At 44.2% G+C, this 22,093-nt stretch overlaps 1 protein-coding gene across 4 annotated transcripts in view; it reads left to right on the forward strand.

Annotated features, from left to right (window-relative positions):
• RAB11FIP2 (RAB11 family interacting protein 2) overlaps positions 1–22,093 on the forward strand; it is a 55,457-nt gene that overhangs the window by 10,572 nt on the left and 22,792 nt on the right. For all 4 annotated transcript variants that reach the window (XM_066622133.1, XM_066622132.1, XM_066622131.1 and 1 more), the window contains exons 2-4: positions 5,060–5,502; positions 11,296–11,758; positions 22,019–22,064. In XM_066622133.1, the coding sequence (XP_066478230.1) occupies positions 5,060–5,502; positions 11,296–11,758; positions 22,019–22,064 (952 nt within the window). The remainder of the gene's footprint in view (positions 1–5,059; positions 5,503–11,295; positions 11,759–22,018; positions 22,065–22,093) is intronic.

The raw sequence follows: 22,093 nt of genomic DNA on the forward strand, positions 1-22,093 counted from the left end.
AGTGCTTCCACCAAACTCTCCACTTTCCACATGCTCACCTATGCTGGTCTCACAGTAGCTCCAGAGACAGGTTGCATGTTCAAAATTGCATGTCCAGTGCTGTTCCACTGCTACTGCATCCCATAATATTCAGCAGCAGGACCACCCTGACAACCAGCATCATGTCACCTGCCAAGAAAGATTTATTTATTTATTTTATTTGATCTTTCATGTTTTTCTATGTGAAAATTTCAATATTCATGTATTACAGCTGCATGTATTATACTTTGTAGACAAGGTTAACATAAGAACAGCTCCACTGGATCAGGCCATAGGCCCATCTAGTCCAGCTTCCTGTATCTCACAGCGGCCCACCAAATGCCCCAGGGAGCACACCAGATAACAAGAGACCTCATCCTGGTGCCCTCCCATGCACCTGGCATTCTGACATAACCCATTTCTAAAATCAGGAGGTTGTGCATACACATCATGGCTTGTACCCCATAATGGATTTTTCCTCCAGAAACTTGTCCAATCCCCTTTTAAAGGCGTCCAGGCCAGACGCCAGCACCACATCCTGTGGCAAGGAGTTCCACAGACCGACCACACGCTGAGTAAAGAAATATTTTCTTTTGTCTGTCCTAACCCGCCCAACACTCAATTTTAGTGGATGTCCCCTGGTTCTGGTATTATGTGAGAGTGTAAAGAGCATCTCCCTATCCACTCTGTCCATTCCCTGCATAATTTTGTATGTCTCAATCATGTCCCCCCTCAGGCATCTCTTTTCTAGGCTGAAGAGGCCTAAACGCCGTAGCCTTTCCTCATAAGGAAGGTGCCCCAGCCCAGTAATCATCTTAGTCGCTCTCTTTTGCACCTTTTCCATTTCCACTATGTCTTTTTTGAGATGTGGCAACCAGAACTGGACACAATTCTCCAGGTGTGGCCTTACCATAGATTTGTACAACGGCATTATAATACTAGCTGTTTTGTTCTCAATACCTTTCCTAATGATCCCAAGCATAGAATTGGCCTTCTTCACTGCCGCCGCACATTGGGTCGACACTTTCATCGACCTGTCCACCACCACCCCAAGATCTCTCTCCTGATCTGTCACAGACAGCTCAGAACCCATCAGCCTATATCTAAAGTTTTTTTTTGCCCCAATGTGCATGACTTTACACTTACTGACATTGAAGCGCATCTGCCATTTTGCTGCCCATTCTGCCAGTCTGGAGAGATCCTTCTGGTCACCTCACAATCACTTCTGGTCTTCACCACTCGGAAAAGTTTGGTGTCGTCTGCAAACTTAGCCACTTCACTGCTCAACCCTGTCTCCAGGTCATTTATGAAGAGGTTGAAAAGCACCGGTCCCAGGACAGATCCTTGGGGCACACCGCTTTTCACCTCTCTCCATTGTGAAAATTGCCCATTGACACCCACTCTCTGCTTCCTGGCCTCCAACCAGTTCTCAATCCATGAGAGGACATGTCCTCTAATTCCCTGACTGTGGAGTTTTTTCAGTAGCCTTTGGTGAGGGACCGCGTCAAACGCCTTCTGAAAGACCAGATATATAATGTCCACGGATTCTCCCACATCCACATGCCTATTGACCTTTTCAAAGAATTCTATAAGGTTCGTGAGGCAAGACTTACCCTTACAGAAGCCATGCTGATTCTCCCTCAGCAAGGCCTGTTCATCTATGTGTTTTGAGATCCTATCTTTGATGAGGCATTCCACCATCTTACCCGGTATAGATGTTAGGCTGACCGGCCTACAGTTTCCCGGGTCCCCCCTCTTTCCCTTTTTAAAAATAGGCGTGACATTTGCTATCCTCCAATCTTCTGGCACTGTGGCCGTTTTGAGGGACAAGTTGCATACCTTAGTCAAGAGATCTGCAACTTCATTCTTCAATTCCTTAATAACTCTTGGGTGGATGCCATCAGGGCCTGGTGACTTATTGATCTTTAATTTATCAATGAGATCTGAAACATCTTCTCTTTTAACCTCTATCTGACTTAACTCCTCGGTCAGGAGGGGCCATTTGGGCAGCGGTATCTGCCCGAGGTCTTCTGCCGTGAAGACAGATGCAAAGAACTCATTTAATTTTTCTGCCATCTCTAAGTCTCCTTTGATCTCCCCTTTCCCTCCCTCACCATCCAGAGGGCCAACCACTTCTCTGGCGGGTTTCCTGCTTCTAACATATTTGAAGAAGCTTTTATTATTCCCCTTAATGTTGCTGGCCATGCGTTCCTCATAGTCTCGCTTGGCCTCCCGTATCACCTTCTTACATTTCTTTTGCCACAGTTTATGTTCCTTTTTATTCTCCTCATTAGGACAAGACTTCCATTTACGGAAGGAAGCTTCCTTGCCCTTCACAGCCTCTCTAACTTGGCTGGTTAGCCATGTGGGCACCCTCCTGGATTTAGTGGAACCCTTCTTTCTTTGCGGTATACACCTCTGCTGGGCCTCTATTACTGTTGTTTTAAGCAGCCTCCATGCACTCTGGAGAGATTGGACTCTTTTTACCCTCCCTTTCAACCTCCTTCTAACCAGCCTCCTCATTTGGGGGAAGTCTGCCCGTCGGAAGTCAAGGGTTTTTGTTTGCCTGGTATTCTCCCCCCAACGTGCATGTCAAAACGGATCGCAGCATGATCACTGTTCCCCAATGGCTCAGTAACGTTTACATCTCTAACCAGGTCCTGCATACCGCACAATATTAAATCCAGAGTCACCTGTCCTCTGGTGGGCTCCGTGACTAGCTGCTCTAAGCCACAGTCATTTAGCACGTCAAGAAATCCGGTTTCCTTATCATGACCAGAACACAAATTGACCCAGTCAATATGAGGATAATTGAAGTCCCCCATGATTACAACCCTGTCCCTCCTTGTCACCTCCCTGATCTGTTTCCTCATTTCAAGGCCCCCATCCGATTTCTGGTCTGGAGGACGATAGCACGCCCCCAGTATTACATCGCTGCACAAGCCTGGTAATTTAACCCACAGAGATTCTATGGTGGAGTTGGACCCACCTTCAATCTCTACTTTGCTGGATTCTATCCCTTCCTTAACATAAAGGGCCACCCCACCTCCAACACGCCCCTGCCTGTCCCTCCTGTAGAGTTTATAGCCCAGGATTGCTGCTTTACAGGTTGCTGCTGTAATGTGATGGCTCTTTTGTTTAATTTAGATTTAGGCATTTTTGTTTGAAAAAAAGTTCATTATTTCTAGCTGTAAAAAAAAACAACCCTGCTGAAAGCAATATTGATTTTCTAAATCATCTTGTAACTAGAAGCTTCATATGATTGTTTTGTATTTAAGGGTAGTTAGTTGTTGAAAACCTTTTCAGTTTCCCTGCACCACAAAGGAACAGGTTGAGACTAATTATTCGAATGGGTTCTGTTCCAAGCACTCATGTGGATAACAAAAAATGCACTATAGCAAATCAATTTAAAAAACAAAGTTTCTTTGCTCCAGTGATTGAAAAACAGCCTTGCTGACCTTTTGACTCAGATAAGAGTCATTAAGAAGACAATCCATCAGCACTTCACTCAGCCCCTCTCTTCACCAATGCAAAATGATCACCTTTCTTTCACTGCTCAGGGGGAAGGGAGGGGTCCTCAGGCAAGAGAAGGATTGATGCATTGTCAGCCAGCTGCCCTCTCTCTCATTAAGGAGGCTATTGTTAAAGGACTGTTCAGTTTTTAAAACTGATTTTAAAGGAATGCATTTTTCCCCTTCTCCAGGGATCAGCTCATTACTTCTCATTTGCAGGGGCCATTCGTGTTGAGTCAAATCCGTGTATAAAAAATCCGTGTATAAATAGGCTGGACATGTAATGTGTAAAGTTTAAACTTTGTTCTAACTGCTCGCTCCTTAAAGCGGGTAAAGTGGGTATCATGTCACTGTTGTTTGCTGTGTAAGCTATTACTAAGGTGTTGCTAATAGTGAAACTTACTATTGGCCAGCTCTCAATGACTATTAGCAATCAGTAGACAGAAAGTTCTGTTAAGCAAGATAAATGTTTATATTAGCAGCAAAAGGATACATTTTAAATCTTATGTTCTGTGTTAGTGCTATGCATTCAGTATAGTAAGCATTGGATGTCACTTTAAATAGTACTTAACTTACAAATCCATAATTAAAAACACATTAAATACATGAGTATATTTAACTTGGAGACTGAATTCTAAGTTTACTCATTGCTGATACAGAGCTTTTAAGCACGTCTGGATAATTTCATTTCTTGATATTCTCAACTTGCAATTATTACTGAATTCTGTGTATTACTGTCAACTCTCATCATTTGCACATTTTACTTGTGTGAATTTAAGTATATGCACTCAGGGGAAAAAAGAAACAGTTCAAACAATGCTGGTAATTCTGCCTACTATTCCATTCACGAAGTATATGCCCCAGATTGAGCATGAGATGGGAGAGTGAATCTGCTGTTCCTTCAGTTGTCTCGGTTCCCACCTGTCTCTTGTAGTGTGAGTTTAAAGAGATGGTACATAGTTTTTGAGATATAGGGTTATTTTGACTGTGTGATTTTTCTGTTATGTAATGACTGGAACCTAACCCTTGCATAAGATGCAAGCTAACTATATGTCGAGATACCAATGGAACTTCCAGTCTTTTTAAAAACTGAAAGAATACAGCTTTACAGCTCTATCATTCCTGTTATCAGAACTTTGATCTGGTGACACTCCAAGCCTGCAATCCTGTGCACACTTGAGAATGAGTCTCATTGACGTAAAATACATATTAATGCTAAGTAGTATTTGTTGGAACATGCTAGCTTTCACCAACTTAATTAAAAATCCTTGGGCTGCAGACACAGTGAAAATAAACTTTTAAAATTTTAACACTGTATGTCAAGGGATTAGATTGTAAAATTTATGTTTAAACTTTATGCAAACTACTGGTATTCATACATCATTTTTATTCATGATGAATTATCAGCTTTTATAGTTTTACATTTTTCCTAGTAGGATTAAATTGAGATATAAGATGTAGCATAAATGCACTGGTTTTTTTTTTTAATGCAATACTGTGTAAGTTACAGTGTGTTATCTTCTCTTTAGGTGGTTTAGCCTAGAGTCAAAACAAGGGAAAAGAACTAAAGACAGAGGAGAGATAAAGGTCAATATTCAGTTTATGAGAAACAACATGACAGCTAGTATGTTTGATCTCTCAATGAAGGACAAAACCAAATCTCCGTTTGCTAAACTAAAGGACAAAATGAAGGGCCGCAAGACCGATGGGGCATTTTTGGATACATCTTCTGCAATCATTCCAAGCACTCGTACACCAGAAACTAATGCTGTAACTTCCCTTAGTGAAGTACAATTGAAATCGAAACCAAAAAAGCCTTTCCTTTTGGGACCTCAACGACTATCTTCAGCTCATTCAATGTCTGATTTAACTGGGCCTCAGGTCACTTTGGAAAAGATTAAATCTGGCACAGTTGGCAACACATACCTCTTTAGACGTCATCTTGAGTCTGTTGGTTCTGTGGATGAAAGTGGTAAGTGAAAACTTTTTTCAAGCAGTAGCAATTTGTTTGCGCTTAATATGAAAAACTTTAGTATCTTCTTCCAGGTTCAAAAGCTCATAAAGCAGTATATTTTGATGCTGGTACAGTGGCAGCATAGATTAGGTCTATATAATGCGTTCTCATATGCACGCACATAAACACTTAAACAGGCAACAGTCCTGTTTCAGGTAGCTTACTATCAGATATTATGAACATTTATGACAACTTTGCTTTAGGAAGCTGCATAGATTATTGGGTCCCACCTATGCCACATCACAAGTCTCTCAATTTTGTGCTTTATACCAATCGCCCAACTACAGCAAGATCGGAGTTTGTATGGCCTGGCCGGAACACACAAGCCCCTACCCCTGAGGGGTTTGGCGGAGGGCTGTGGCTGGATGGAGCAGAGGTAATTTAAGGACGCAGCAACAGCCCCCCTTCCTTCTTTGCTCAGGATCCTCCTCATAGTTTGGTGAGACAGGCCGTGTGGTGCCAGGGTGGGGGTAAGGGAAGGGGAGGCTTTTGGAAAAGGGCTTGGCCCCCCCACCCTGTCCCCACTGAGGCTGGTGGGGCGGCCTGCCACTCTGGCTGTCTGCCTTCCGGCCAGCTAGGCAACCCGCTCCCCCGTTGGGAGCATGGCTGGCTCTGGCGGTCACAGCAGCAGGCTTCCCCCCCATCTGGGGCACGGGTGAGCAGCTTGCCCCTCCTGGCAGGAGCCGGTAGGCACCGCAGGCGTTAGGGACGGCTGTGGGTGTCACCGAGGCGAGCCCCCCCATCGGGCGGCAGCGGCCCCTCCCGTCCCTCCCCCAGCTCAAGTTCTTTTACGCTGCGGGAGACAGCATTGCAGGTGGGCAGAGGGTCGCCCCCCTCCCCACATCCCCTTCTGAGGGTGGCGCTTCGGCCCCACGACGAGGTTGGTGTGGCCCGGGTGCATTGCACAGCCTGGGCCCAGGCTCGTGTGTCGCCCCTCCCTGGGTGGGTGGGGGTGGGGCACTGTCCGTGCTGCAGCTTGTATGGCCCGGGCAGACGGCGACCTGGTGCGGCGAGTGCCGTGGCTGGTGTGGCCTGAGCGCATGGGTTGGTCCTCTCCCCATCCCTGCCGAGGGCAGGCAGCCGCGTAGCCGGGTGAGTGCTGTGGGCGCGCTTTGTCCCCCAGCCCCGACGAGCTGCGGGGCGTGCGGGCTGCGGTAGGGCTCGGCCCGTGCTGCAGCTGGAGCGGCCCGGGTGCACGCAGCCCCCCCACCCTGTGTGTGGGGCTGGGGGATGGCTGAGGGGCCCTGGGCGTGGTCAGCCCCCCCTTCTGGGGGCAGGGCCTAGGGCTGGCGGCGGGGACTTGGGGCTCTGGCCGCAATCATAGACACACTTGGGAGTAAGCTCCATAGTCTGTAATGGGCCTTGCTTCTGAATAGGCAGGCAGAGCCTGAACTCTGGCCGCATCCTAGACATGCTTCCTGGGAGTAAGCCCCATAGTCTATAAGGGGCCTTGCTTCGGAGCAGGCATGCAGAACCTTGGGCTTTGGCCAAAATCCTAGCCACGCTTTCCTGGTAGTAAGCCCCATGGACCATAAAGGGCCTTGCTTCAGAATGGGCATGCAGGCCGGGATCATAGGGCTGCAGTCCTCACCCCACTTTCCAAGGAGTAAGCCCATTGGGCTATAAGGGGACTTGCTTCCGAATAGGCACACGGAGGCTTGGTCATAGGGCTGCAGTCCTCATCCACTTTCCAGGAAGTAAGCCCCGTGGGGTCTATAATGGGGCTTCCTTCCGAGAGGGCATGCAGAGTCTTGGAACGTGGGGCTCAGATCCTTGCGCCACCAACCAGGGCATAAGCCCCGTAGGGGCTACGATGGGGCTTGCCTCTAAGTTGGCATGCAGAGGCTTGGAACATGGTAGAGAAACTCCCAGTATGTTACAGGTATATTGCCCCCCCCCTTGGTTGGAGAGGGGAGGGAATTGTAAGTATCGGAAAATTTGGCTAAAGGGATTTTGATTTACGCCTCAGCTGTAATTTAGATGTGCCCTCTGGGGCCAGCCGGTTCGGAATATGGGGACATAAGACACCATGCCCATCAGGGCTATGGTGTATTGTGCTCAGCAGGGCTATGCTTGCGAGCAGCATTTCTAGATTTGCTGGCAACTTCACTAGGGGCAATTGTTTACGAGCACATGCCTGCTGGCTCTGCAGCATAACATGAGCGGTCTCCACACAACTTAGGGTGGAGTTAGCCCCGTTCTGGACCCTGCAAGTGAACACAGGATAGTGGCAGAAGATGCACTGCCTCCACCAGCAGCCAGAAAGGGGAGCGGCACCAGTTAGATCTCCCCCCCCCCCGGCACTTCATTGGTTGAAGCCTTCAACCCGACCGTAGGTCACCATTAAATCAATGCAGCAGTGTAGTTGCTAGTTTCTTGCCATGGGACAAAAGGTATTTAGTTAGTTTTGTAAGTTTGAAGTTGCAACCAGCATTGGGGCTCTGCAAGCATCTGGAGAGAGCTTCACTTCTCTAGGCATTTTGAAATGAGCATGCAGAAACTTTTGAACAGCATGTCTCTTGAATAAATAAGGACAGAGCTGAGGTTCTTCCCCCTTTTAGGCAGAGCACCCTGGCAGACGGCTCAGGGGCATACCTGGACTCTGAGCGCAGTCCTCCAAGACCTTGGCTCAACATCGACCAGTATGCCCCTGGAGCATGGGTGGAATAACCTTTCAGATCCAGCTGACGGTGGAAGACATGCATGGGAAGGATAAAGTGGATAGAGAGATGCTCTTTAAACTCTCTAATAGCACCAGAATCGGGACATCCACTAAAATTGAGGGTTAGGACAGACAAACGAAAATATTTCGTTACTCGGTGTGTGGTTGGTCTGTGGAACTCCTTGCCACAGGATGTGGTGACAGCATCTGGCCTGGATGCCTTTAAAAGGGGATTGGACAAGTTTCTGGAGGAAAAATCCATTATGGGTTACAAGCCATGATGTGTATGTGCAACCTCCTGATTTTAGAAAGGGGTTATGTCAGAATACCAGATGCAAGGGAGGGCACCAGGATGCAGGTCACTTCTTATCTGGTGTGCTCCCTGGGGCATTTGGTGGGCCGCTGTGAGATACAGTTAGCTGGACTAGATGGGCCTATGGCCGGATCCAATAGGGCTGTTCTTCATGTTCTTATGTACATGCAGGTTCAGCAGATTTGGCAGGTCAGCTCACTTCCCAAAGGAAGGTCCTCCCTCCCCCCTTTTGTCTCATGCCTTCACTACTGGTGCTAGATAACGAGGCCTTTCAGTTAGACCCAGGAGCGGATGGCGGGATTACGCTAGGGACTTGCAAAATATTGAAGATACCTGCGGGTTTTAGTAAAGCCGCCTTTATAGTTGCTGATGGGCACAAGCCAGCTACCCCCAGCATCAGGTGCGAGGATTAACATGAAATTTGCTTACGTTGCCCTTTGGCTTGTGAGGCTTCACTGGGCAGCCTAGTATCTCGGTATCTTTAAGGGGGCGCATTCCCCCCTCAATGAGCTGCTTGCCAAATCCAGGTTTGCGTCCCCCCTTAACAAGTATTGTGGCATGATGTTTGCAGGCTGAGTCTTGACACAACATACTGACGCCTGCAGATGAATGAGACTGACCAGAAGGGGCATGGACAATGGTGCTCCCCTAACTGTCGCATCTGCCCAGCTTACACTAGTCCAACCACCCGCAACGATCTCCTTCCAGGCACCTGACCTCCTCCTCGTTAATACTTCATCAGTTTCAGAGGATATTTAGAGGCACGTGGGGAGCCTCTGACTATCTCAGATTGCTTACAACATGCACTCTATTTATGTGGGAGCCACTTTGAAAGCTGCCTGGCCAGGCTTCAGCACCCAAGGAATTGAGCAGAGTGGATGGGGACTCCACTCTGGCGCATTTAATACTATTGAGCAGAGTGGATGGGGACGCGCCGGCACATTTAATACTGTTTTCTCTGGGCGTCAGCAGGGCATTTAGCAACTCACTTGGTGGGCATGCTGCCCTTGCTCCTTGAGAGAGGAGATATGTCCCATAGCACCCTGCTTAACGGGTGCGCCGCCCCCTACGCCTTTAAGGGTAGAGTTTGGGTTTGCAAGTGGGCGGCCGCAAGGCAGTTTTGAACGCAGCTCGGGCTCGGCCTCGCCATGCAAGTTGGCTGGCTGGCCAAGTGGGGGATGCGGTGAGGTCAGCTGCTGTCCGCAGTGGTGGAGTAATTGAAGGAGAACGTGTCGCCTGACATATTGGTGATCCACCGGCGTGAAAATGATCTGTTTTGGATGTCCGGGCTGCTGCTCAGGCCCAGAGCAGGCAAGGAGATTGCCATCCTTCAAGGTTGGCTACCCAGCATCATGGTGGTCTGGTTGGACTTCCTACAGCGGTGGGTGTGGCGTGGTGCCAGCCGCTGTGCTAAGGTGGAGAGGATGAGGAAGGTGGCCAAAGAGATTGTGAAGGTGGCCACAGTCCGGGCATGGACTGGTGGTTGGGTCATTGTGCATCTAGCCGTTGCCTTCTTGATGCCTGCTCTCTACAGATGAGAAGGGGGCACTTGTCTGAGCAGGGGTTGGGCATCTTTCTGAGAGACCTGCAGGATGGCCTTAAGGCGCTTCTCTCCCTGTTTGAAAGCGGGGGGGTCAAGTGCTAGGCTGACCTCTCCTTGTGGCAGGTGGTGCAGTAGAGGCGTGCTTGGGACTGTGGTGTGCACCTTCAGACAGCATAGGCAGGGCAGAATTCAATAGCAGTCCTCAGTGGCTCAGCAGCACGAGGACATGGACTGCGGCCTTGGCCGGGACCATGGGGATCCTCTTCAGAGGCTCAGCAGCTCAAGGAGGCACAGCCTGCGGTCCGGCTGCCTTCCCCTTATGGGACAGACCTGGATGAGCTGCATCGCCCATGAACGGGGTGCAGCTTGGAGTTGGGTGCATATCCTGCCTGGGGGACAGAGTTGGTTCTGGGGCTGCCCAGTGGTCCCGTCTCCGCACCACGCAGGGTTTCGCTGCCCCTGCAACTGCAGGTCTCGGCCTCCTTTTCTGTATTAAAATGCTAATAAAGTGGCCCTTTCTCCAACGTGTGTCGTCTGGAGTGTTCATTGGACTGTGCCCAGACAATCTGTTGATGCTGGTTGTAAGTGTCCATTTTCACTGATATAATGAATACTAGGTTGTGTTGCCTGTGCAATACAGAGGGGTAGTTTATTGACCATTTTGCTTGCATTCTAGAGACTTTGATATGGTGGCTCACTAAGTCTTAGATTCTTATCACATTATTTTTCTGTAGTTTCGCAGGAGATGCAGAAGCTTATACTGCATATTATCTAAATTTTTTAATAACAAAACTTTTTTCCCATTTGGTAATTGCACCCACTTTTTTCTTAAATGGCTTTATGATGGAGACCCAGACACAGCACACTGCAGTGCATATAGAGTCTTCAGTCAAGAAATTCTCAGGCAGTTGGACTTAAAAGTTCCTACTTTTGCCTGGATGATGTTCCATAGTTTTAAAACAGTTATTAAACTCAGAGCCATCCCTAGAAGGGTGCAAGCGCAGGGCAACTTAGCCAGTATGGGACCCCACTATTGTGGCTGTATGTTGATCATAAAAGTGCGGGGCCCAGGGTGACAACCCCAGTTGCCCTACCCAAGAGATTATCCATTTTAAGGATTGATTGCTGAACTTACAAAAAATAGTAATGCAAGGTGTTTGGGGGTGAGTTTTTTTGTCTTGCAAGTTTGATGGCATATTTCTGTTTATATACTAATGATAAGATTGTTTTCAGGAAATCTGAAATCTCCACACAGACGGACATTAAGTGCAGATACAACTAAAGTGAATCAGCTTGGCAGCACAGCTGGTGAAAGTGACTCGGCTTTTGGAGCACAAAGTGACCCTTTTATGAATGTGAGTGCTTCTTTGCCTCAGAAGTTTGCAACGTTGCCAAGGCAGAAGAATCCATTTGAAGAAAGCTCTGTGTCATGGGACCAAAATATAGGTCTGTTTTCCAAACCTGAAATAAAAAAGGAGATCAAGAAAGAGAAAAAGGAAAAGGTTAGTCTTTTTGAAAGAGTCACTGGGAAAAAAGATAGTAAACGGTCAGATAGACTTAGCAATGGATCAGACGGCTCAACTGACTTGAAATCGCCTAGTGCTTTTGGCGAAAATCATCAGGACAGTTTCGATTTTGATTCAACTAATCCCTTTACAACAAGCTTTAAGCCAACAAGTGTACTGCCATCTTCTAGGTAAGTTTTACTGTATTTAGCTATCTTTGAATCAGTCGTCCCAAACCCATGATGTTGAAAGTTTTTTTGTATTGTATTCTGTCAGGCTATAAATTTTAATGATCAAAAGAATTTCAATAGTATTTTAGCCCTATTTGGATACTGGTATACTTGTATGGGAGCTATCTCAGTTATTGTGTAGGCAGCACAAGTCCCTCATTCGCTCAATAAAAAACAGCTAGCACTTATGGCATTCACCGTTAACTGATTGGTGTGAACAACAAAGGATCATCTCTCTTATGTTGTGTCCACCTTGTGATTTAAGGCTATTAGGAGAAGCATGGTTTGGATAGTGGTTTCAAGATTCAGAGCCCTTTTCAGTGGTGTCCACCCTATGGAACTTCCTGATCAGGGAAACCAACAGATCCTGATGTGGAAAAAAAGACTGATAACACTGCCTCCCAATTATATAGGAAGGCATCTGGGTTGCTCAGCTTGATATAGTTTGTTTTATTGAATATGGAATATTTGGTTTTTTTCTGAAGCAGTGAGGGCTTGTATAATTTTTATAATGTGGGATTTTTGTTATTTTAAATTGCCTGGCACTTTGAGAATCTTGGGTGATATAAATAGAATGTGGAATTTAAATCTAAACAACAAAACACCACTTCTTCCTCAGTGACCTTGATTCTGGTCTGCTTTAGGGTGGGAACTTTAAGAAAGGCAGACTTCCATCATCCCAAGGAAGGGAAAACTGGTTCTCAGGGTAAAAAAATAATTACTGCTACTTGAAGCAGTAGTTTTCCACTTGAAGGTGCTCAAAATTGTGTGCAGCAACTTCACCAATATTTGTTAAGCAAAAACAACCCCAAAATACCATCAAATCACTACCCAAAGACCAACATTTCCCCAAATGCCATATATTCACAACAAAATGGGGTAGGGTTTAATGAGTTTCCATGACTCTTCTTACCTTCTTTCTCTTTTAATTTGAGCTGGTTTTACTGGGAACAGGCCAGAATTTGGTTTTACTGCTGGTAGTTTGTCTGAGAACATGTCAAAACAATAGATGGCTCCTGAACATTAGTTAACTACACTCTCCTCTGCTTTTCTGCTCGGAAATAAGCCCCACTGAGTTCAACAGAACCTACTTCCACATGAGTATGTATTTCATTGCAACCCAAGTGACTTTTTCACCCAGGGTAACCATAAGAAGTATTGCATAGCCCTTATATAAATTTTTATCAAAAAACAGTTTCCTGATCAAACTGGTGCAGGTGTATGAGCAGGTTTTCAAATGTTCAGTCTTTATCTCAATTTGCTGGGTCTTTATTGGCCTCAAAAAGGATTCCAAGAGCTGAGTTCTTTGCAGAAGGTCTTGCAAGTAGCTTCTGCCTCAACTTAGAAATCAACAAGTTCCATCTGTATAGTGTGTCATTGTTTGGTTGATTTTTTTTCCCCACTTAGATTTTGAAGGGCAAGATCGTAGTGCGGGTCAGAGTGTTGTAACCTGGGGGCTCTAAGTCATTGTCTAGTCACCAGGCAATTTCTCATCACTAGTGCCAACACACTTCCTGTCAATACCAATCATGAATTAGGCACTTAGTCTCTCCCTTATTGGTAATGGAGACTTAAAAAATCTTCATCTACTCTGCTGCATGTGTTCTTTTACAAACTGTTTGGTTGCTTTCATTAGTCTAATTGCACCCATTCATTGTAGGAGCTCTTGAGGGCTTAATCTTTAGCTATTGTCACAAAAGTCCTGTACAGTGAACATTCCTAAAGACACATGTCAACATAAATATAAAAATCATCTATAAAACAACTAGTTTTATGTGCAACATTCCTATAAAATCTGTTTGTTTTTTTAAGCTACACTACAGTAGGCTAATACACTGATGTGAAAATTTCTCAATTTACAGCACTTGACAGGTGCTAAAAGAAAAGCATCTTTAATTTTAATGTGTTGTTAGGCCCTCTTTAGAGGGATTGTGCAAGTTATTAACAAGGTCCTCTGAGACAGGAGACGGGTAATTAACAAGACCTACAGAAAGAGAGTTTGGGTAATTAACAAGCTCTTAGGCACTGGACACAGGGTAACAAATAGTCCAGTAGTTAAAGGCGACAGGTTGTTACTAGCATGATCAAATGCCACATTTGAGAATGTGAATAGATAGGTGACTCAGTGAGGTGTCTAATTAGTATTTTTTATTATATATAAATGCTTTTTTAGATTGCATTGCTGTGATAGAACAGTCATGATAATAGCAACACTCATCAGTTTCCTTTAAAATTGAAATTTAATTTTAAAATTGGCAATACATTATGGCTTTAATGAAAATTACTAGGCAGAAAAGGAGAAAATGAAAATGGCATATTAGGAAAATAGCATTTTAATGAGGTAAATAATCTTTGATAGGTGAATATATAATTCTGATAATAGTCTGATAATAGTTAAGCAGTTGGTTGAACCTAATAAGAGTGATCAAAAGTTTTGAGTAGATAAATAAATGTTGGTGGCATGATCAGAATCTGGTATTTAGGTAGCCTTTGTTCTCTACTGTAGGATGCTGGTGGACAAAAGCTAATTTTGGGCAGTCCATAGGAGCACAAGAAAACCCATTCATTATTTTCCATAACATATAGCCTTTTCTTAGTCTTAAAGAGGGATACTTCATTCTACCCTGGGTAAGAATCCAATGCCCTTTAGACCTGTGAAAGAACTTCCTCTGTCCACAGCCACCCTAAAAATGATTATCATTAAATAATCCATCCAAGTAAACAAATTTAGGATTGGGTTATGACTAGAGGTTGGTGACAATGTGTTTTATTTTTTCACAGATTTCGGTGTTTTCCTAAGTTAGAAGTGCAGAAAACAGTGTTATGTGTTTTTATTCCAAGGGTGCATTTTTATAAATTACAATCACTTTTAAAATGTACAAGGGAGGCGATATAGGTGGTATAGTGTCAGCAGATGCAGTCACATGCATGTAGAGATGTTAGAGAATATGTAGAGATGTTAGAGGTTTCATTTTTTCACAGATTTTACAGATTTCAGGGTTGTTTTTTTTTTTTTACAAAAATGAGAAGTGCTGAAAGCAGTTATATGTTTTTATTTTGTTATCACTGAAAAACCCACCACTAGTTATGACTGAATTATGTGCCCAAAGGTCATACATTAAGATGTGTTGCAAATGTGCAATATTTATTCAGAATAATTCACATTAGAGAGAAGAAAATCCATGTCTGTTGCTTTGGTTTCAACTGTGACAAATATTTTGCATTTTTATTTGTTTATGAAACTGTGTATTTCAGTGTAAATTGTAAGGTACAGAGAAAAATAAGTAGCAACTTCCACCAGAAAGGTGACTGTTCAGAATACTAACCTACAGTATGTCCAACATGCTTACGTTGCTCCCCATCTCCTATTTGTTACCTTCCACAGAAGAAGAACAGGTGCCCATCTAGGGGTGTGCTAATTAAAGTGTGACAGTTTAACCCTGTAGTATACCTGGAGTAAGTTGTATTATCCAAGCAGTGGAACAGAACAGTTACCTCAATAAGCTGTGTCACATATATATTCGGGAAGTTAGCCCTTAGTTCAGGGGTGTCAGACTTCATTCACATAGTAGCTTAAACAGTCATGGCACTTGCTGAAGGCCAGAAGTGACATTATTAAGCAAGAATTGATTTCATTAAGCAGATGATGGCCAGAAATAAGCACTTGGTTCTCACATTACCCATTAGCTACAAAGGATAAAAGAAAAAATATGCAAATCTTGATCATATTTTCATGATATGGGAGAACCCAATTATCACATGGGCCACCTTTACAGCAGTGCCACTTCTGCTATGTCACTTTGCAGCTCAGCAGCTGAATAGTGCTCTGTGAAGTGATGTCACAACAGAAACAGCACTGCTGAAAGGACAGCCCACATTGGGCTCTCCAAGCACTATGGCAGCATCTCCTTACCTCACCCCCTTTCTCTGCCCTTTCCCAGTAGCATTCCTACCTTTGGAGGCTTCCTTCCACTTTCCCAGAACCTCAGCCGAAGTGGTGTTGCTGAAAGGGTGATGCTGGGAGAGCTTAATTATCATGGGGACTGGATAAAGAGCTTCTGGGGCCACATCTGGCTTGCATGTCTTGTGTTTGACACCCTTGCTTTACAGCCCAATCCTAGGCTGCCTGGCACCCAGAGGAGCAGCAGTACCAAAATGGCTACTGCTGCATCCTATGGGAACTGCGGCAGCGGCCAGACTCTTCTCGGGCGAATGGCACAGACCTCCTTAAGTCTGCACCAACTATTTTGCCAGTCTCCTCCCACCCGCTCTTGTTCCTCTCCACTGCCTTCCCCCCTGCCCCAACAAACCTTACTGCTGCCATGAGCTCTTCCCTTGCTGTGGATGGCATCTGTGTGGTGCTGGGCCCAGCACTGAGTGGTGCTAGGCTGGCGCCAGCGGCCCCTACACAGAAGGTACCATAAATGTGCTTTATGGCACATTTATGACACCAGGTGCTGGTGATACGCTCATACTGCTGGTGCTAAAGAGCTCAGGGTTGGGCTCTTAATCAAGGCTCTGAAGTTAAATTACACATTTATTGATAGGTGAGAAATTAACTGCTTACAAATTACCTTTTTTAAAAATTTGCAACCTCCAATGGTATAAATAGCTCTTATGTTAGCATAGTGTTTGACAAGTCAGCCAATTTGAAATGAACTAATGAGGAACTTATTCTTCTGTTTTCTTTTTCTTTTCTCTGAACCATAGTTTAACATTTTAAAAGTATCTTTGGAACATCCGTATCTTATTGGAAAGTAGTTATTGTATTATTTAGCTTTTGTTTAGGCTCAGTTGCCTTGCTTGAAGGAAACACTATAATTGAATTAAAAATCTGCCAACTCTTAATGGGGAGCTTGATGGAGACAAAACTAATATAAACCCTGAAGACATCAAAAGTTTTTCCTAATAAAAAAATAGAAAAAAAATTTGTTTGCAGATTGAAATGTATTTCAGTGTGCTATATCATGTATTATTGTGATATTGGCAGCTTATGTTATGAAATGTTCTGTTGCTACTTCAAACATTTTTAAAAATCATGGTTTGAGGTCAAATGAATTAAATTCTTAAGTAATCTCCATCTGTTTTATTTATCTTTCTGTTTTTTGTTGTCTGCCAGTCTCAGCTATAATATTTGCCTCATCTTTGAATGAGGTGTGCTTCTGCATATCACTATTGAGATATAGTGTTCAGGCTGGGCTGCTATAGGATGGCATACCTTAACTTGGCAGACCTGTTGTTGTCAATACAAGGTGTTTGTGACATTTTTAAAAGCCATGTTTGCTTTTAGTGGAAAGTCAACACAGGTTTTTAGAATCAATTTTAAGACCTAAATTTTTCAACTTATACATGTGTGTATGTATATGGAACTGTGGAGTTCCATATACACATTATTAAGATGGTTCAAAAAGCACTAATACTATAGTGAGACTCAGTGTTGTGCTACAATCTGAAAAGTTGCAATCATTAAAAAAAATCCCAATATTGTATTACAAATACAAAGTTAATAGTTACATAAAGCTTCAGTCTCTGCTCAGGACAGATGTAAAAACCTGGTGAAACATCCACTGGTTGGCTAAAAGAATAGAGGGAAGTGTCAACTCTCAGGGTAAGGGTTTCCTCAGTATTAACAAAGTCACAGAGAAGACCTGTTTTCGGGCCCTCAGTGACATAACGTACAAGGAAGGGAATTCCCAGCCTACCTCAGAAATCATGTGAGGAAGAAGGTAGCATTCGGTCAGATATGTGTTAGCTGTGCCATGTAGGGCTTTAAAGAATAAAAATAGCATTTTTTAATTTTGGGGCTGTAAATCTGATCAGTTCAGGTGGAGCCAGTGCTGAAGAATCATTTATTCTCGGGACCCATCCAGTTACATGGCAGGCTTCAAACTTCTGTACTAGTTGTAACTTCCAAACCTTTTGCAAAGTCACAGATGAGGACATTGTAAATTATCTAAATGATAAATAACAAAATATGAACGATAGTGGAAAAATCAACACTCAGAAAAGGGAGCTCAGCTAGTAGAGAAATATCTCTCTTAACATTGTGGCTAGAAAATAGTGCTGTGTGAAAAAGCACTCTAGGAGGTACAGTGAAAGTTGTGATATCCAACATCTCTAGGACCAGAAGGTTGCCAGATATTGTAATTTTCTGGACATTAGAAGATCTCTGCTGTTGTAGCTGTCCGTTTCATTGGGGACACTGTTGGCGCACTCAGTTCCACTCAAAATGCTTTCAGTTTCACTGCAGAGCCACTCAGAATACTCCTGAGCTATTCCTGCAGTTCTCATAAGGCTGGAAACCAGAAGTTGAAGCTGGTGCTAGTAAGTGGAGCTTTCTGGATTACTAAGTGTCGGATATAACAACTTTTACTGTTTAGAACTTTGTTCTAATGTATTTCTAATGAACTTAGATTCCAATTCTAATTAGAATTTAATTCTAATTCTTAAAACTTTGTTCTAATGTAATTGAGTCCCATTTGCCCAGCTTCCCTGGATGGGCTCAGGGCAGAGGAAGGAAAATCGAGGCAGCCCATTGGTTACCCGATCGATTGGGGGTGTGACACAGCTGTTTCTGGGGTTGGCAAGGTCTCCCTGGCTTCAGATCATGTGGTGTTACAGATATCATTAAAGGTTTCCCTGAGTGGGGCAGGTGGCGTGCTGGCTGGGTAGCCAGAAATGGGGTGGATGCATGCTGAGGTAAGCAAGGTTGGGTTGAGCCAGGGCCACTCTGACAACATTTGTCTGGGTTGGTGAGGCTGGCTGGCTAGCCCCCTAACTGGTTAAGCAAGGACCAGTTCAAAGTTTAATCTACAGGTCAGTGCTGGCCAGCTGCCTCGACTCCTTGAGGTTGGCTGGGATAGGCTAACCCAGTCTCTGTTTGGGTGACATCTGGAGCCAGGATTTCACATCCATGGGGTCTGGGGGAAGGTGAACTGCTAAATCCATTTTTCCCCAGGCTGTTAGTGGCCAGCATGCTTTGGGTTTTTACTAGTTTAATTTTTCCCTATTTCAGATAACTACTATTAATTCAATAAATTACAATCATCCCCAGTCTCTGCTTTGTGTCTGGGGGAGGGTGCCTGACCATTGCATTAGGTCCAAGTGTGCTGTTACATGGTCAATATTTTATTTCTGTTTATTCCCTCCAATTCAAGGCGTGCAGAAGATGCTCCAAATGTGTACTTGGTGCTAGGTGAGGGAGCAAAGGGCCAGACCAGTAGCATGGCTATTAAAAGGGCTGGTGGCAAGTGGTCACAGATCCCTAGTTCAAGAAGGTTACACTGTTGATTCAAAGGCAATGTAATCAACCCCCTTCCTTGATCCATTGAGTTCAACACACCAAAACTGAATGGAAATCTGTTTACTTCTTAAATGCTAAGGGAATGTTCATGCCTCTGAAATTCAAATGGTCTTCAGCCCTAAGACCAGCAGGAACAGTATATTTAATGCAGAGGTCCTAAACTGGGTGTTACAATGCATCATGGGACCTACGCTGACTGGGCCACTCAGCAGAGCAAGGGCAACGTGACCTGCTGGAGTGCCGCATAGCAGTTGGAGCAGTGGACTGGGCTCTCTGCAGAGCTGCAAAAGGGCCCACTTGCCTTGCCTGGACCATTTTTTTGCTGTTTTCAGGCATTGGTTTCCAGTGCAACTTGGACATGTCACTGACATGAGCATTAATGGCACTTACTGCCAGGTCTGGAGCTCGATTAGGGTGTTGTGGACTGGGTGAGTTTGGAAACCACTGATTTAATGGTATATAACCCTAGCCACTTCCCTGGACTCCTGACTTTGGGGAAAACAACTTTTGTAAGACAAAGGAAGAGTTTCACACCTCCAGCATGGTGTGAAAAAAAATATATATATCCCCTTTCCCTCTTTCTAGGTAAGTACATACTGTATATTCTAGCCACAGATAACACTGGCCCACAAAAGCTTATGCTAAAATTTTCACATTCTGTCAAAAGTGTAATTGTTGTCACCCCCCACCCCCACCTCATAGCAGCTGTAAGGGGGAGTCAGCTGCTCTGGAATGGGACCATGGTGTGGGGGAAGAAGGCACTAATGAAGGCTCTTTGCTCCATATCAGCCGCAATCTGGATTGCCCCCTTTCCATGGTTTGCCCCAGGAGAAAAGCTGCAGTTGGCACCAATTGTGGATTTTTTACTCTGGGACAAATAACAGCTATGGTTGTGGAGAGCAATCTGGGTTGGGGTAAAAAATTATTGTGTCTCTGCTTGTACTTAAGAGGAGAAAAAACAAACAGTGTCGTGTTCAACATAACACATTGTTTGCACCTGAGTTTAACTTGCAAACCTATTCTTTTTGGTTTTGTTCTAACATGAGTACCCTTCCAGAATTCATGAACATTAGATACTTGATTGGGTACCAATGACTTTCAGAAAAAAATATCAACTTTGATGAAAGAATATGAGCTTCCATCACAACCAAATATTTCTTTTTTATTTCGTTTTTCATTTTGTAGAAAACCTGGAACACTACATATGGTTATTTTGGGTGAAGTGGGGTAAAACTGCTTGCATATGGTCTGCAAATTGGTTTATATTAAGTCTATTTTTAATACACTTTTCCATAGACATACACAATCCAAAGGTATCAACAGTTGCCAGGAGGATATACATACAACTGAAGGACTGTGAATTTGCATATCCTATGTGTGATCTTTTAGTTCTCTTGCAGATCAGCCACTGTCAAAGTTTAGCAAGCAGTGGCCCATGAGAGGGCTTTCTCTGTTGTAGTCTCCATGCTTGTTCAACTTCTTGCAACTTGAAGTTTAGTTGGCCCCTTCTTTATACGTTCTGCATTGTCAGCTCAAGGCTGGACATTATTGTTAGACCTTCAGAAATTTCTTATAATTGTGCTCCCTCAATAAGTTTTGGCAGTCCTCTCTCTGGTTGCTTGTTTTCTTGTCGTGTCAACTATTGTTCCACCATTTCAGTTTTATAAGTGTATTAAAAAAAACAAAAACTAAGCCTCCCTGATTCCATATTGAGAAGGGTGGGATGGATGGAGATGTAGGTACAATATAAAAATTGCTGTCCATTCTTGGGCTAAATGTTTTTTAGCATTTTTGTTTTTTGGACTGGGAGGGTATCTCTGTTACATCTATCAGGCTTCTCAAGACAATGTGCATACACTTTAATATGTCAAATTTATTATGCTGTAATCACACATATACTACGTATGGTGCACACCATAGTTCTGAAACTTCTCAGGATGAGACTGGAAATTTCACTTCCAGTTTTGTTGCATTTGCAACTTTCATTATTTAGAAGCTGCGGGGAACCCTGCAAGTGCTCTGCGGGGCTCCCCACACCCCCCAGACCCTGAGAGCACATATGTTTAAAAATAGCCCCCCTTTTCTTCTCAGGGGCACAATCCTGGGGATGGCTTCACTGCTTTCCCCCCTGCCCCTTAAAGGGAACAGGGTATTGTTACACAAGCTGGTGGTTTGTGACGCATCAGTTTGAGCACCACTGGTGTACACGGTTTCTTGTACAATTAATTAATTTTAAGCGGTTTCTTGGCGCAATTAATTAATTAGACCAGAGGCCTCCAAACTGCGACCCACAGTGTAGCAGCATAACAATCTTGGGTGCAATGGTGGCAAAGCCTTACCTTTCTGTGCCACAGCCTCTTATCTTTGCACCTGATCTTTGCAGAAACTCACGCTGGGTGGCTGCGTCTGTTGCATATCGCTCCATAAGGCTCTGCGCCTCAATTTCCCAGGACAAGCAGCAGCCCAGCACAAGTTCCTGCAAAGATCAGGCCTGAAATAGGAATGATATGAAAGATAGGATCAGGCATGAAAATAGCTGCGGCATGGAGTGGTAAGGCTTTTTCACTGCCATGCCATGCCCAGGATTGTTATGCTGGGGCACTGTAACCAGCCCATAAATTGGAGTTTGGAGACTCAAGAATTAGGTATTAGGGTTGAAATGTTCTCCTTTCGCATCTGTACACCACTGGACATCGTTGATTAAGCAATCTGCAGGCATTCACTGAAGTGGATGGGATGATTCCACACATCTCTTCAGTTGCTTTCCTTAGATATTCGAGTGTTGCAAGTTTTCTACAGTGAAGTGTGTACATTTTTTTAGACATCCTGTATAAGAAAAAGTAAAGTAACATAACTTGTTTTGAGATTGTATATTTCACTAATATATGTATATTATGTATTTTTCATTGCTTCCATAGTCTTAATGTGAATCCAGCAAACATTGAAGATCTCAGGAAAACAATGGTAAGTGATACTATAGTAGTTATTGTGTT

The sequence above is a fragment of the Tiliqua scincoides genome, chromosome 3 (genome assembly GCF_035046505.1).
Source record: "Tiliqua scincoides isolate rTilSci1 chromosome 3, rTilSci1.hap2, whole genome shotgun sequence".
Taxonomy (NCBI): domain Eukaryota; kingdom Metazoa; phylum Chordata; class Lepidosauria; order Squamata; family Scincidae; genus Tiliqua; species Tiliqua scincoides.